General features: G+C 39.1%; 1 protein-coding gene across 1 annotated transcript; it reads right to left on the bottom strand.

Annotated features, from left to right (window-relative positions):
- Positions 1–12615: 12615 nt before the first annotated feature.
- On the bottom strand, positions 12616–13098 carry LOC138883781 (uncharacterized). The gene has a single exon (XM_070164493.1). It carries the CDS (start codon positions 13096–13098, stop codon positions 12616–12618), a length of 483 nt encoding a protein of 160 aa, XP_070020594.1.
- Positions 13099–15456: the final 2358 nt, after the last annotated feature.

Raw genomic sequence — 15456 nt, forward strand, 5'->3', positions numbered from 1 at the left:
AAGGCACTCTATTTGTTTAGTTGTGGACTATGGGAGTTTATTTCGGATTGGACGGCTACTCGTGTGTGTCAAGAATAGGACCATTGTGGATCTTTGAAAGGTTGTTGGCCCAGTATGGTACGATCAGAATCGGCTTGAGGTCAGTTGGTGGGTCTAATGTGAATGTGTGCTCTACATCAAGTCGGATGTGTTCATTCGGCATAGCATTGCTTGTAGGGGAGTCTTAGGGTGTTGGATATTATTCCCGTCTTCAGATATTCCATGTAATACTCTATTGTGCCATGTGGGTTGTGAGACGACTTGATTATTCACATTTGTGTTTTGATCCCGTATAGCTTGTGGTGTTATATGAGCAAGATGGCTCTCAAGGTACATGTCATTTATTGCACCTTAGTCGTGCTTGGGTTTTGTAGCGTATGGGGCTATTGGTCTCCCCAGGGTTGTATTACGCTTGGTATGCTTGTGGTGGATATTCAATCATTTAGTACGTATAAGCATTATGGATTGATAGGTGTTTCCTTGTTGATTGTTATATGGATCAGGTGGCACGCCGCCATGGGTATATTATTTGGATTGGGTGGCACACCGCCACGGGCATGTTGTGTGGATTGGGTTTCATGCCGCAACAATGTTATATTTGGATCGGGTTGCACGCCGCAACAATGAGATGTTAAGTACGGTTCGTTATACTTATTTTAAGTACCTTGTTTCCCATCTCTAAGATAGAGCCATAATATCGGTTTGGCTATTTTATTAGTTATGCGGGCTGGATGGTTCTTTGGTAGAGTTCGTTCTTCCCAATGGGTCACATTTGGGTTGTACCTTGTTGGATGAGATTTTGGACGGTATTTGAGCTGGCTTATTGCCCGAGCAGCTTGTACTGGGTCAGACGAGATTATTGGACCTGAGATAAGTTAGATCAGAGTTATGCATGGCACATTAAAGAGAAAATATCGTTATTCAGTTCAGAATAAGGTAATGGTTCTTGTCAAGAGGAGATACTCCATGATTTATTGATTCGATAGGTCGTAATGCGTTTCTATGCATCTCTTTCGTCGTGGCAGTATTGCGAGAGTTGTAACTGGGCTTATATGAGTTAAGAGACTTATTGCGGGCATCAGATTTGTAAAATTGCAGCTATAATGGTCGGAGGATGTTATTATAGGAAGCCAACTTATTTGGTACATAATGTGATTTCATCATAGGTGCATGATCAGGTTTTGGTATAGTGTGTAGGGATTGATGTGGTGTTCGTATGCTAGAATGGGGTCTTGTGGAGAATTTCGGATGTTGGAATTTGGTTCAAAGGCTTGTTAGCTAAGGTTATAGGAAGGATCTTTAGTCTGGCTCGAGCTAATGTGCTCACATGGGTTGTGGTGGCACGGGCACGAGGTGATAAAGAGTGATTTCCGACAACTTCGCAATGATTTTTGGCACGTTCGAGGATGAACATATGTTTAAGTGGGGGAGAATGTAACGACCTGACCGGCCGTTTTGAGCTCTAACGCGTCGTTCGGCGGTGTGAGGCCTTGGGTAGCTTCACTTCATGTATTATGACTTGTACGTGTGGCCGGAATTGAATTTCGAGATGTTCGGAGTTGTTTCAGAAGGAAAATTTTAAATTCGGAAGCTTAAGTTGGAAGAGTTGACCAAAGTTTGAATTTCGAGTAAACAACCGAGGAATCGGGATTTGAAGGTTCCAATAGATTCATATCATGATTTCGGACTTGGGCATGTGTTCGGGTTGAGTATCGGGTAGTCCGGAAGTGTTTCGGCGCTTACTATGGAAAGTTGGCACTTCAAAAGTTGTATAATTTCATAAATTTGGTTTGAAGTGGATTTTGATGTTATCGATGTCCGTTTGAGGTTCCAAGCCTTGGAATAGGTTCGTATCATGATTTATGAGTTGTGCGTAAAGTTTGGCATCATTTCGGAATGTTTAAGTATAACTTGAACGCATTCGTCGAAGTTTGAATGTTTGAAAGTTTAAAGAAAGGTTTCGATCATCGATTCGTAGTTTTGATATTGTTTGGTGTGATTTAAGGCCTCGAGTAGGTTCGTTTCATGTTTTGGGACTGGTTGGTGTGATTGGACAGGGTCTCGGGGACCTCGGGTGTGTTTTGGGATGGTTTAGACCAAGTTTAGGTGATTTGTAGCAGCTGGTTTTTGGTGTCCTTGGCATGCTTCGCGATCGCGAAGAGGGAGACGCGACCGCGGAAGGTAAGTGGGAGCAGATGAGGTCTGTTCTTCGCATTCGCAGGCTAAGGAATGCGATCGCATAGTATCCTGGGCTGGACCATCGCGTTCACGAATGAAGTTACGTGTTTATGAAGTATTGAAGCAGGAGCTAATGGAGTTGGTCTCCGCGAACGTGAAGTGGTCCTGCGTTCGCGATTGTTGTACTGGTCGTTCTTCGTGATCGCGAGTCTTCAGACGCGATCGTGTAGGGAATTTTTGGCGGCAGATGTGGTATTGTTTCGCGATCGCGAGGCTTTAGACCGCAATTGCAAAAGGCAACGCTTGGGCAGATTTGTTTTAAATCAGGATTTTTGGGGAGCTTCAAGTGGAGATTTTTATCATATATTGCAAGGTAAGTAATTTCCGCATATTGTTAGACAACTACATGGATTCTACAAGGGTTTAAACATGGAAATTAGTAGCAATTGTGAGAATTTGAAAGAAACCTAAAAATTGGTATTTTTAAATTTTTACCACGAAATTGACATGAAATTAGGAATAAATTATATATTTGAGTTCTTAGTACTATGGGTAAAGTTTATCTTCAAAAATATTCGGAATCCGGGCACGTGCGCCCTGATAAGTAGGGATTTTGACTGCTTATTTGCTCTCATTTACTTGCGTTTTAGCTCAAAAATGATTAAAGGCATTCCCGAAAACTAACAAAATGTGCTTGCTTGCAGGAATATTGAGAAAAGAGCTAAAGAAGTCAAAATCAACTCATAAAGGAGTCAAAAGTGAACAAGAACCAAAATAGGACAAAAATTACAGCAGTGCGGACCGTATAATTCTACTGCGGCCGCAGAGAGGAGATTCAGAGAGTAGTCTTTGGGACAACTGAAGGCATGCAGACAACACCAATATTGTATGGCCGCACTCATTATTATGCGGTCCACAGGAGTGAAGAATCAAAGAGCTGGGTTCAAGTCCAAAGTCAAGGAGTGCGGACCGCATCATTTTTGTGCGGCTGCGCTCATTTTTATGCGAACCGCAGAAGCCCAGAGGTTTCAAGCCCAATTTCCACAGAATGTGGACTACAAGATAATTGTGCGGCCGCAGAAGCTCATAGTGCGGATTGCACCAGAATTATGTGGCCGCATAACTTTTATAGGGGCATTTTTGTCAGATATTTTTAGTTTAGTTTTTCATTTTTAGGTTAAGTTTGGTTTTCAGAAAAGCACCTGACCCATTTTCTTTACTGTTTTGAGTAATTTTGTACTAGATTAACTTCTAAACATTAGATTTTCTTTATCTAATCAATTATTATACATTCTATCTTAATTTCTTCTGGTATTTCTTCTTTTTTCATGAGTAGCTAAATTTCTAGCTAGGGTTGTGGCCCAACCCTAGAGTGAGTACTTAATAGGTATTTAATTTAAGGCTTGTTTGTGATTCAGTTAGTGATATTTAGCCTTGTTCATGCTTGAATTCTAGAATTAATGGTTTCAAATGTTGATTCATGCCTATTTGACTTAGTCTCTACTTGAGAAAGAGAGACTAGTCTAGAAAAACTTGGCTAATAAGGAATTGGGGTGAACTCAAGAAATTGATAGCCCCAATTAAAGGGTCAAATATAGAGATAGTAAGATCCGACTTGAGCATATATCACTTGATTTGTACAATATCCATTTGGACTTGAGAAAGCCAAATTAGGCAAAATCACTCGAACTATCGAGTGGTATAGAGTGGGTAATTGTGTGTGATTGCTATATCACGACCCCGACTAATCAAACTTACCCTAGAGTTTACAACCCGTTAGTTAACCACCTAGGTGGAAGTCACGACCCTAGATCCTTTATTATTTGAAAAACAACCAAAACCAAAAATAGTGTCTTCTAGTTTATTAATTGCGATCAATAGATTAAAGTAGAAATAGAAACAACTAACAAGAATGTGAAAGTGCAAATTGAGGCACATTATACAATTACACTAGGTGTATATCTAATCCCATTTCTAACTCCTTGAGGATTCGACCCCGACTCGTATTGGGTTTTATTACTGCTTCGACCGCCTCACTACTTATATTTGTGGTGTGAGTTTGGGCGACATCAATATTTGGCGCTGTTGCCGGGGAGTTAAACGGATTTAGCTATATATCTAGGGTTTTGTGTGCTTTGTCTTCTTTTCCTTCCAAGTCACTAATTTTGTTTTTGACTTGAGTTTAGGTACGAAAATGACTCACAACAATGAGCCCATCGGAAATGTGCCATTGGGGGAGAAAATGGACAATGATTAAATGGATGAGGTTCCTTTTGAACCTCAAGCTAATAGATGAGGCAGCCCACCTCACAATAATGTACCCGTCCCTTCCCCACCTCCACCAAGAGCGGCATCCCACTGACAGTTACCAAACGAGGGTTATGCAAGTGCTATAGTCCCACCCCGCATTAGGGCGGGCAACTTCCATATCACCAACGTGATGTTTACACTACTTGAGCAATGGGGATTCTTCACCAGGACTCCAAATCAAAATGCCTACAAGCATCTCAAGGGGTTCGTCGATACTTGTTGGGGGAGAAAGTAAACAAATGTCTCTGAGGACGCGCTGAGGTTGAGGATATTTTCCTTTTTTCTACGTGGAAAGGCGTTGGACTGGTTAGAGAGATTGCCTAACCATTCCATCCGCACTTGGGATGAGTTGGCGGAGAATCTCATTTCCAAATTCTTCTCTCCGGGACATATGGTTTTCACACCTCCTTTTTTCCGAGGGGAAGTAGGGAGTTTTTCCAATTTAAATGACATTAATCGAAATGAGATTATTTATTTAATTTTAGAGTCGCCACTTGGGATAGTTATTATGGTGTCCCAGGTCACCGGTTTATTTTAAATCCCAAATTGAGGAAAGTGACACTTATTTATGGTCCGCGAACACAAAAGACCAGGTAAGGAATTTTGCTAACCTGAGAGAAGGTGTTAGGCACTCCCGAGTTTCGTGGTTTAGCACGATCACTCAACTATTAATAATTCGCCTAATTATCTGATTTATTACATGTTTCAAACCTATTATGCATTTTAAAACTTTATAACCGCTTTTAACTAATTTTGGAGTTTGTTTGAACAAGTCGCGATGTCACGCACTAGTTTATTTTTAACTTTTGTACACATTGCGAATTGCGTCACGGGAACCGTACCCACTATCCACAATATATTTATTTTATAATTGTTCAAAGTTATGGTCTATTCATGTGATACGTTCACCCGAATTTGGGAATTACGTATTACAACTACGGCACGAGAACCATACCTGTATTTGTGATGATTTAATTACGTGCCTAAAGCATACTACGGTATTCATGAGTTTATTTGCTCAATTTTTAAGTTTAGAATTATGGGTTAATTTGAAGAAAGCAGGTATTTGTTCAGTTGCTAATTATTCTAGGAACATTGTAATATGTGGAATTGCAGCTACAAGTCCGTAATAAAATGATTCATGTCAGTTATGCTCAAATTCGACATTCATATTAATTATGAGTATATCATTTCTTTCTGCATCAATTTCTACCAATTATATAAATGATCTTAAAGAATACAAATGTGCATGAGTAATATTGGGAGCTATATCTATTTAATAATTTGACATCATACAAGGGGAAAAAAGACTCATGGCATGCTGAGATTGAAATTGAATATATTGTCTCTTTCAATCTTTATCAAATACGTACAGATACTTACCACATTTATTAACTAAAACTAAAAAAACAATAATGGTTAATTAAGTTAAAATATCTTCAAAATAACCAATGAAGCTCAGTTATGAATTAATCCTTAAGCAAAGAAGACAGATAAAACAAACAAAAAAACGCAACAAAATTTAACCAAAACAAATCTAGGAAAACTAATGTGTTTATTGCATTAAAGCTGATTTTTTCAAGCTTTTCATATACAAAACTAAATGAATCAAAATGTTTAGCACATGTCATTAAACAAGCATTACCCAAAAAGGAAATCATTGATATAAACATAAACAAACAAAAACTAATTAACACATGATAAAGTATTTAAAATCTCATATTTGCATTTATTGATTTAAACTAGGTGATTACAAGATGAAGAACATACCTAAATGTGAAAAAATCAACTAGGTAAACCAAATAAAGGTCTGAAATTAAGTGGAAATTCAGCAGAAGAAATCAAGAATCTCAGCCTCAAGAGCCCGTTCCTTTTCTAAATCCCAGAAAAAAAACACTTGAAAGCTAAAGAAAAGCTCCAAATTCTGAAGAAATTTTTTTAGTGAACTTTGAGTGAGGTTTTCTGTCGTGTCCCCCTATTTTCTAACCTAAGGTGTGTATTTATAATACCCTTACTAGGGCAACATATCAGAATTTTCAAATTCAAACCACCCCTTACCAATTCTGTTTTTTGCACAGTTTTCACCCAAATATTTTGTACTATTTGCTTATTCAACCCACCCCTCACTTTCCTAGAACATTCCTAGGCAGTTATAGAAAGATTTCTTGAGCCTTAGTACCTCAAGTTCCGCTAAAAATACTATTATTTACCTTTCAAAATTAAACCCCCAGAAAAAAAAAATGGGCAATACGGCCCATAGACTTAAAACCATTTTTTGGTTCTTTGCAATGGGCTTATGGTTAGAGAAAAGAAAAAGAGGGAAAAATAGAATAAATAAAAAATAAGAAATAATAATAATAATAATAATGATAATACTAAAAACGAAAAATAAAAATAAATAAATAAATAAATAAAAATGATGAGCCAAACAACAATTTCGGCCACTTTACCTAATCTGCCATTTCATGGATGAGCATTTTCATTATTGAAGAACAATTACACAATCCAAACTTTGATGAGCCAAGTTTCGGCCAACCATGGAAATTGTGACACACATGGGCTGAAAAATTCTAATGGCTAATGCTTTGTGTCACAATTTTCATTATTTGCCAAAAAAAGGAGATGAGGTTCGGCGTTCCGGCAATCGATGGTCATTTTTCCGGAATCCGGCCAATTATGAGATAGGTCATCACTACAATTAATCGACTCATCACATTGAAAGTAGTCGATTAAAGTAGGTTTCATTGCAAGTAAAAGGGCCGAATTAGGAACAAATCAAAGCAAAAGTAAAAAGTTGGATTTCTATTCCTAGATCTTTAATTCAGAGAAAATGGCTGTTTCTTCGGAGAGAATAATGATGAATTTGGGATGAGGAAGCGTTGGGGATTATGGGGTATAAATTTGAGTGAATTTGGGGTCGTTTAAGGCGGCGGCTCCGGCTAGTGGAAGTGAAGAGTCTGGGGGCGGCTAGGGTTAGAAGGTTGAGAGAGATGAGAGAATGGGGCGGGTCTTTAGGATTTGGGGAGGGGGGGGGCGTTTGGACAGTTAAATGGGAAAGAGTGAGAGGTTACGAGCCGTCGGATACAAAACAACGCCGTTTTTAGTAAGAAGGGGACTGGGCCGGTTGCGTTTCAATTGGGCTGAGGCGAGAATTGAGTCTTAAAAGGGGAGTTGGGCCACTGAAGTTATTTCTTTGGCCCAGAATCGGAACCCAAACAAATTTTCCTTCCTTCTTTCCTTTTTTCTTCTTTTTTTTTACTTAATGAAATTAATTAAAACCTATATTAAACATTAAATTAATTTAATTTATAAAATTAAACTAATTATCTATTTATACTATTTACATAATTAATTAATCTTGAATTAATAAAAGAGAGTGTGTAATTAAGACCTACAAATGCTATGTAATAATGATTTGAACTTTTTTTAGTATTTTTTATGATTTAAAAAAAAAAAGAAGAAAAATGTTAAAAATGCATAAAAAGTGCAACTAAATGCAAATAATTATAAAAGATTCCTAGAAATTAAAAATAATAAAAAAATCAATTTATTGATTTTGTGGGAGTATTTTTGGTGAGGAAAAAATTACGTGCTTACAGCTGCCCCTCTTTGCTCGGAAACATGAAGAGTTTTCGGGCAAAGGTAAAATGAGCAATTACGAGCAATTTTTGTCCGTTTAATACTCCACTTGGAAGCATTTTGAAAAACGTCTGGCTGAACCTTGCTTCAAAGGTTGCCTACATATCCTTGGCTATAAAGGAGTCAGGTCGGTGTATTTCTGAAAATTTTGGTAGCTGGGACTACTGGAAACTGTGATTTCACTACTGTTGCTGCTGTTACTTCTTGCTGAGCTTCTTATTACACCAACATCAAAATGAAAAACTAAACTAACTAAACCTATCAGCTACGAGTTACAAGATTCCTATCTATAAATCTTCTGAAGCTTGATCTTAAGTCTTGGTTGGTTCTTCACATAGACTCTGATCCGAATCTTGATACTTGGTAGCTGCAGATGTTGGTTCATTCTTGTTTCGCTTCTTGGATCAAGGTGGGACATGCAAAGCTTGCGGCTTTACTCATGTTTTGAGAATTCCACATCTTTTCTTCGCTTTTGCACTTTGAGTTCACTTTTTTTCTTTTCTTCTTTTCTTTTATTCCGGATTGAGACTTCTTTTTTTGATCGTCTCGAACCCTGTGTCTCGAGGTATAACCTACTCAAACACCAAAACAAACTAACGAACAAAATTTTTCTGCCCCAGTTTTCACTAGGAAAATTTCGTGAGTTATTTTCAACCAAACCTCTATACTACTTCATTATTGAAAGCAATAAAATCAGGATTGTGTATCTTTGAGAAAAAGAGATTAGGGAGTTGAGATCCTATAGCTAAAATGAAAACAACTAGGGATTGGAGGCCCTATTGTTGGGAAAAACCACTAGGTTATGTTGGCATCAACTAGGGAGTGTGACCTTATGTTAGAAAATTATCAGGTTATGCTGGCATCAACTAGGGAGTGAGACCCTATGTTGGAAAATCATCAGGTTATGCTAGCATCAACTAAGGAGTGGGACCCTACGTTGGAAAATCATCAGGTTATGCTGGCATCAACTAGGGGGTGAGACTCTATGTTGAAAATCATCAGGTTATGCTGGCATCAACTAAGGAGTGTGACCCTATGTAGGAAAATCATTAGGTTATGATGGCGTCAACTAGGGGGTGAGACCCTATGTTGGAAACTCATCAGGTTATGCTGGCATCAACTAAGGAGTGGGACCCTATGTTGGAAAATCATCAGGTTATGCTGGAATCAACTAGTGAGTAGGACCCTACGTTGGAAAATCATCAGGTTATGCTGGCATCAACTAGGGAGTAGATGCCCTACGTTGGAAAATCATCAGGTTATGTTGACATCAGTTTATGCTGGCATCAACTTGGTAGTGGGGAACCTATATTGGCATCAACTAGGGAGACCTTATGTTGGCATCAGGTTATACTGGCATCAACTAGGGAGTGGGACCCTACGTTGGAAATTTTTTAGGTTATGCTGGCATCGACTAGGGAGTGAGACCCTATATCGGAAAATCATCAACTAGAGAGTGGTGACCCTATGTTAGCAAGTGCAGCTAGGGATTGGAGGCCCTATACTACCATGATTTTGAATTTTTTCTTCTTTTTTTTTCTTTCTTTCTTTCTTTTTAATTCATTTTTCTTTCTTTTCATTTTTTTCTTTTTCTTTTTAATTAAGAGAATGAGTAAAAATGTAGGAAAGAATTTGGAAGAGACTTCCCTTTTGGATTTGTTATTTGCTGCAGAGCTATTTTAGTCTCTGCGCGGTTTTCTTTTGTTGCACCTGCTTCTTGCAAGGTTGCTTTGAATTACCCCCGTTTCCTGCTTTTTCAAATAGAGAACAATTTGTCAATTTGAAACAGTGGTTGGCTTTGTGGCCTTGAGAGTTTCAGTCACTTGATCTCGGCTTGGCTTCCTTGATGAAGATCTCAACTGCAACTACTTGTTCCCTAAGGTCCGATTTCATTTCTGGCCCTGGAGAACTTTACTTTTCCAGAACACTACCATGATGGTTAATCACATGGGACTTAACCATTTTTCAACTTTATTTTGCCTTCGTGGACATTTGACTTTGGTTTCTTTTCTTTTCAGGAGTTTTTTTATTTCAAAGCATCGGCCATCATGACCAGTCGAAGTCGACTCGATGCACCTGCCGAGGCTAAGTGCCTTTTTGAATATTGGATCGTATTAGACAAAACCCTGTAAATCAATGGTGACATCCTTTCTTTGTCTTAATTTCGGAACAAAATTAGATCGAAAGGGACTAAAAGAAAAATAAACAATGGATAGGAAAATGAATTTAAACGAGAGGTGTCCCTTTCAGGGAAAGGAAAGAAGGACTTATCTAAAATACATGCGGACTTCAATGAACATGAGATGCCTCTTGGACTGGATACTCGATCTATGTAAACAGTCCAACTCTCATAAACTCTTTATAACTCTTACCTCAAAACTGAGAAACCTTGCTAGGACTCTGTCGATACCGATGGCTTTGAGGATCCCCTTTTCGATCAGTGGCGCCCTTTGCGGGTTCAATTTCTCTACTTACCATCGCCGTTTGTGCCCGTGTGGGTTTTCACCAATAAGACTCTCTCATTTTATTTATCTCATTTGATTGTATTAGATCCAAGTAACCATATCCTCCAATTTGGAACATCTTTACCGATTGATCGGAAAGACTTGAACAAGATTTGGGATAAAATGAACTTGGATTGAATTACAACTTTGGAACATTTTAGGCGAAACCATCGCAATATCATTGTAACTTTTGCCCCAGTTTCAACTTTGGGGAAATGTGAATTTTTGTTTTGGTGTGACTGAACCCCAGAGAGAGGCTGCCTACATATCCTTTCGGAATCAAGTCGAACGTAGTTCAAGGAAATTTTGTTTTTGATTTCTTTTGTTTTTCTTTTCTTTCTGTTTTGTTTTATTTTCTCTTTCTTTTTTTTCAATAACACTTTCTGATTCCAAAGATGGTAATAAAAGAAAAGTAACTGGCTCAAAGGGTTTGAAAAGGGTTAATAGTGTTTGGGTAGCGAGAATGAAAGCCTTCGTCATCCCAATTGGAGGATATTAATACCGCTAGAGGGGTTAAACATAATACCTTTTGACCGCATCCGTATTGATAGCTTTTTCGGTGTTATTTCCTTCAATGTCTCCCAAGTACAGGCAATAGTTCTCTTATAATATAGTGACCTTTCCAATTTGGAGCGAACTTTCCTTTTGCCTCCTTATGATGCGGGAGAATACGCCTTAGAACAAGTTGCCCCACTTCAAAGTTTCTAGGCCGCACTTTCTTGTTGTAGGCGCGAGCCATTCTTCATTGGTACAACTACCCATGACAAACTGCGGCCATCCGCTTTTCATCAATCATGGTTAATTGTTCCAACTGGGTCTTGACCCATTCATCATCCCCAATCTCAGCTTCAACAATGATTCGAAGAGAGAGAATCTCGACTTCTACAGGTATTACGGCTTCAGTGCCGTAAACCAATAAATAGGGCATGGCCCCAACTGATGTGCGCATGGTTGTGTGATATCCCAAAAATGCAAAAGACAGCTTTTCATGCCATTGTCTAGAACTTTGAATCATTTTTCTGAGGATTTTCTTGATATTCTTGTTTGACGCTACAACAACACCATTAGCTTTGGGGCGATAAGGGGTAGAATTACGATGCGTAATCTTAAATTGTTCGCATACCTCCCTTATCAAATGGCTATTCAGGTTTGCAACATTGTCTATAATGATAGTCTTAGGAATATCGAAACGACAAATAATGTTGGAATGCACGAATTCCACCACCGCTTTCTTGGTGACGGCTTTGAAAGTGACTGCTTCAACCCACTTTGTGAAATAATCAATGGCAACTAAGATGAATCTGTGCCCATTTAAAGCTTTTAGTTTGATCGGCCCAATTATATCCATACCCCAAGCAACAAACAGCCAAGGTGCTGATATAGGATGCAACTCTGATGGCGGTGCATGAATCAAGTCACCGTGCATTTGACACTGATTGAACTTTCAGACAAAACTGAAGCAATCCTTTTCCATGGTCATCCAGTAATAACCTTCCGGAAGGATTTTCTTTGCAAGGACGTATCTATTCCTGTGGGGCCCACATACTCCTGAATGCACTTCGTTCATGATCTTCCTAGCCTGTTGGGCATCCATGCACCTTAAAAGATTCAAATCTGGAGTTCTTTTGTACAAGACCTCTCCACTTAAGAAAAAATTGCTGGCGAGCCTTCTAATGGTTCTATTTTAGTCTCCGCTGGCTTGCTCGGGATATTCCTTTATTTTTAAAAACCTTTTGATATCATGATACCATGACTGAACATCTGGTTCTATTTCAACTATATTGAAATAACCATGTCTTTCTTGAATTTAGATTTCCAGCGGGTTAATGTGGACATTGCCCGGATATGGCAGCATTGAGGCCAAAGTAGCTAGTGCATCAGCTAACTCATTATGGAATCGAGGAATATACCTTAACTCGACAGACTTAAACCGTTTGCTAAGATCTTACACATGTTTCCTGTATGGGATAAGCTTGATATCTCGGGTTTCCCATTCACCTTGAGCTTGTCGAATAATCATGTTAGAATCTCCCATGATTAACAATTCTTCCACATCTAGATCAACTGCCATGTTCATGCCCATAATGCAAGCTTCATACTCTCCAGTGTTGTTTGTATAAAAGAACCAAAGCCGGGCTAAGTCCGGATAGTGCTGACCACTAGGCGAAATCAAAATTGCCTCAATCCCGACGCCTTTTGCATTTACAGCTCCGTCAAAGAACATTTTCCAAGCATTGGCATTTTCTAGAATTACTTCAACTGAATTTACTTCATCGTCCGGGAAATAAGTACTTAGAGGTTGGTATTCATCATCAACTAGGTTCTTAACTAGATGATCCGCCAAGGCTTGAGCTTTCATCGCTTTGCGGGTGACATAGACAATGTCGAACTCAATAAGCAGGATTTGCCATTTTGCTAACCTTCCCATGGGCATCGATTTTTGGAATATTTATTTCAAAGGATCCATTCTGGTTATGAGATATGTGGTGTAGGCGAATAGATAATTCCTAAGCTTCTGGGCGACCCAAGTTAGGGCGCAACAAATTCTTTCCAACAAAGTGTACTTGGCTTCATAACTAGTGAATTTCTTGCTCAAATAGTATATGGCTCGCTCTCTCTTCCCAGTCACATCATGTTGCCCCAGGACACAGCCGAAAGAATTTTCCAGGACTGTAAGGTACAAGAACAAAGGTCTCCCAGGCTTGGTTGGGACCAACACTGGCGGATTTGACAGATATTCTTTGATTTTGTCGAAAGCTTCTTGACACTCATCCGTCCATATGATTACCACATCTTTCTTCAACAACTTAAATATGGGCTCACACATGGTAGTTAGCTGAGCAATGAACCCGCCGATGTAATTCAATCTTCCCAGCAGACTCATGACCTCTTTCTTAGTTCTCGGAGGTGGCAAATCCCGAATAGACTTTATATTTATTGGATCTAGCTCGATACCCCTCCGACTGACTATAAACCCCAAAGGTTTCCTAGATGGAACCCCGAATGCACATTTAGCTGGATTAAACTTCATGTTATACTTGCACAGACGCTCAAAGAACTTTCTCAGATCCCACACATGTCGTCCTGTGTTCTGGATTTAATGATCATATCATCCACATACACCTCAATTTCCTGGTGCATCATGTCATGAAAGATTGCAGTCGTAGCTCTCATATAAGTTGCCCCGACATTCTTTAAACAAAATGGCATGACCCTATAACAGTAAGTGCCCCAGGGTGTGGTGAAGGCCATCTTTTCTGCGTCTACTTCATCCATTAGAACTTGGTGATACCTAGCATAACAATCCACAAAAGACTGTATCTCATGTTTGGCACAGTTGTCAATAAGAATGTGGATGTTTGGTAATGGGAAGTTGTCCATAGGGCTTGTTTTGTTCAAATGCTGATAATCAACACATACTTGGGTTTTCCCATCTTTCTTCAGCACTGGGACCACATTAGCTAAACATGTGATGCATCGGACCACCCGGATCACACTAGCTTTCAACTGTTTGGTGACTTCTTCTTTGATCTTATCACTAATGTTTGTTTTAAACTTTCTCTGCTTTTGTCGGACAGGTGGATAACCCCGATAATGTCACGACCCTAAAACCAACCTGGTCGTGATGGCACCTATCGTGAAACTAGGCCAGCCGACACAACTCCCAAATTAACCATTAATCAATAAGAATCATTTTTAAGCCTTTAATTAAACAAATGTTCATAATGTAAGTCTAAATGAATAGTGCAGAAACAATATACAAGCCCGACATCGGGGTGTCACAAGTCATGAGCATCTATTAAGGTTTGAATACAACAAAAAAGTCTGAAAGTGTACTGAATACAGTCTAACGAAAACAAGAGGGAGAAAAGCAGTGCTGCGAATGTCGGGCAGCTATCTTGCTAAACTCCGATGACTTAGCCCTCGAGCAATCAACACCCTCTACCGGGTTTAGAAATACCTGAATCTGCACACAAGGTGCAGGGAGTATCAGTACTCCAACTCAGTGAGTAATAAAGGTAAATGAAAGCTGAGCAATAAGAAAACATGTAAACCACATCAAAACGCTACAACAAATACAAGATATTTCCAACACAGTACATAAATTATTTACTTCGTAAATCATGCTCCGTTTCGGTAAAAACCTTTAAAAAAAGTTTCAAAAGTTTCAAATGAGTGATAAAATAGTGAGTAAACATGAGAAAAATGTAAACAGCCCCTCAGTTTCAAATGAGTGATAAAACAGTGAGTGAATATGATAGAAATGTAAACATCCCCTCGGGCAAAACATGTACACCATAAACCGCCCTTTAGGCATAATATCAATAGAACCAACCCCTCGAGCTACCTCACAATCACTCGTAATCAGCTCCTCGGGCATAACATAAATCAAGAACCACCCCTCAGGCAATAACATGGAACAACATCAGCCCCTCAGGCTATATCACATAACACATTGGGTACCCGCGCTCACTGGGGGTGTACAGACTCCGGGAAGGTCCCCTTACGGCCCAAGTGCAATATCAAGCCATCTCGTGGCATAATAAAATAGGCTCTCGACCTCATATAAAGCCACCTTTTGGCGTACAACTCAGTCTCTCGGCCTCATAATTATAAATCAGTACAACATTAATGTGGCATATAGCCCGATCCCATAATAACCTCTCAACACAAGCCCTCGCCCCTACTCAATCATAAATCTCTAAAAGCCACTCGAGCACAGTAAAATATGATGTTCAGCTCTAATTATCATTTAAGATGTCAAAACAGAATAAACATGACTGAG

Source organism: Nicotiana sylvestris, chromosome 12 (genome assembly GCF_000393655.2).
Source record: "Nicotiana sylvestris chromosome 12, ASM39365v2, whole genome shotgun sequence".
NCBI lineage: Eukaryota > Viridiplantae > Streptophyta > Magnoliopsida > Solanales > Solanaceae > Nicotiana > Nicotiana sylvestris.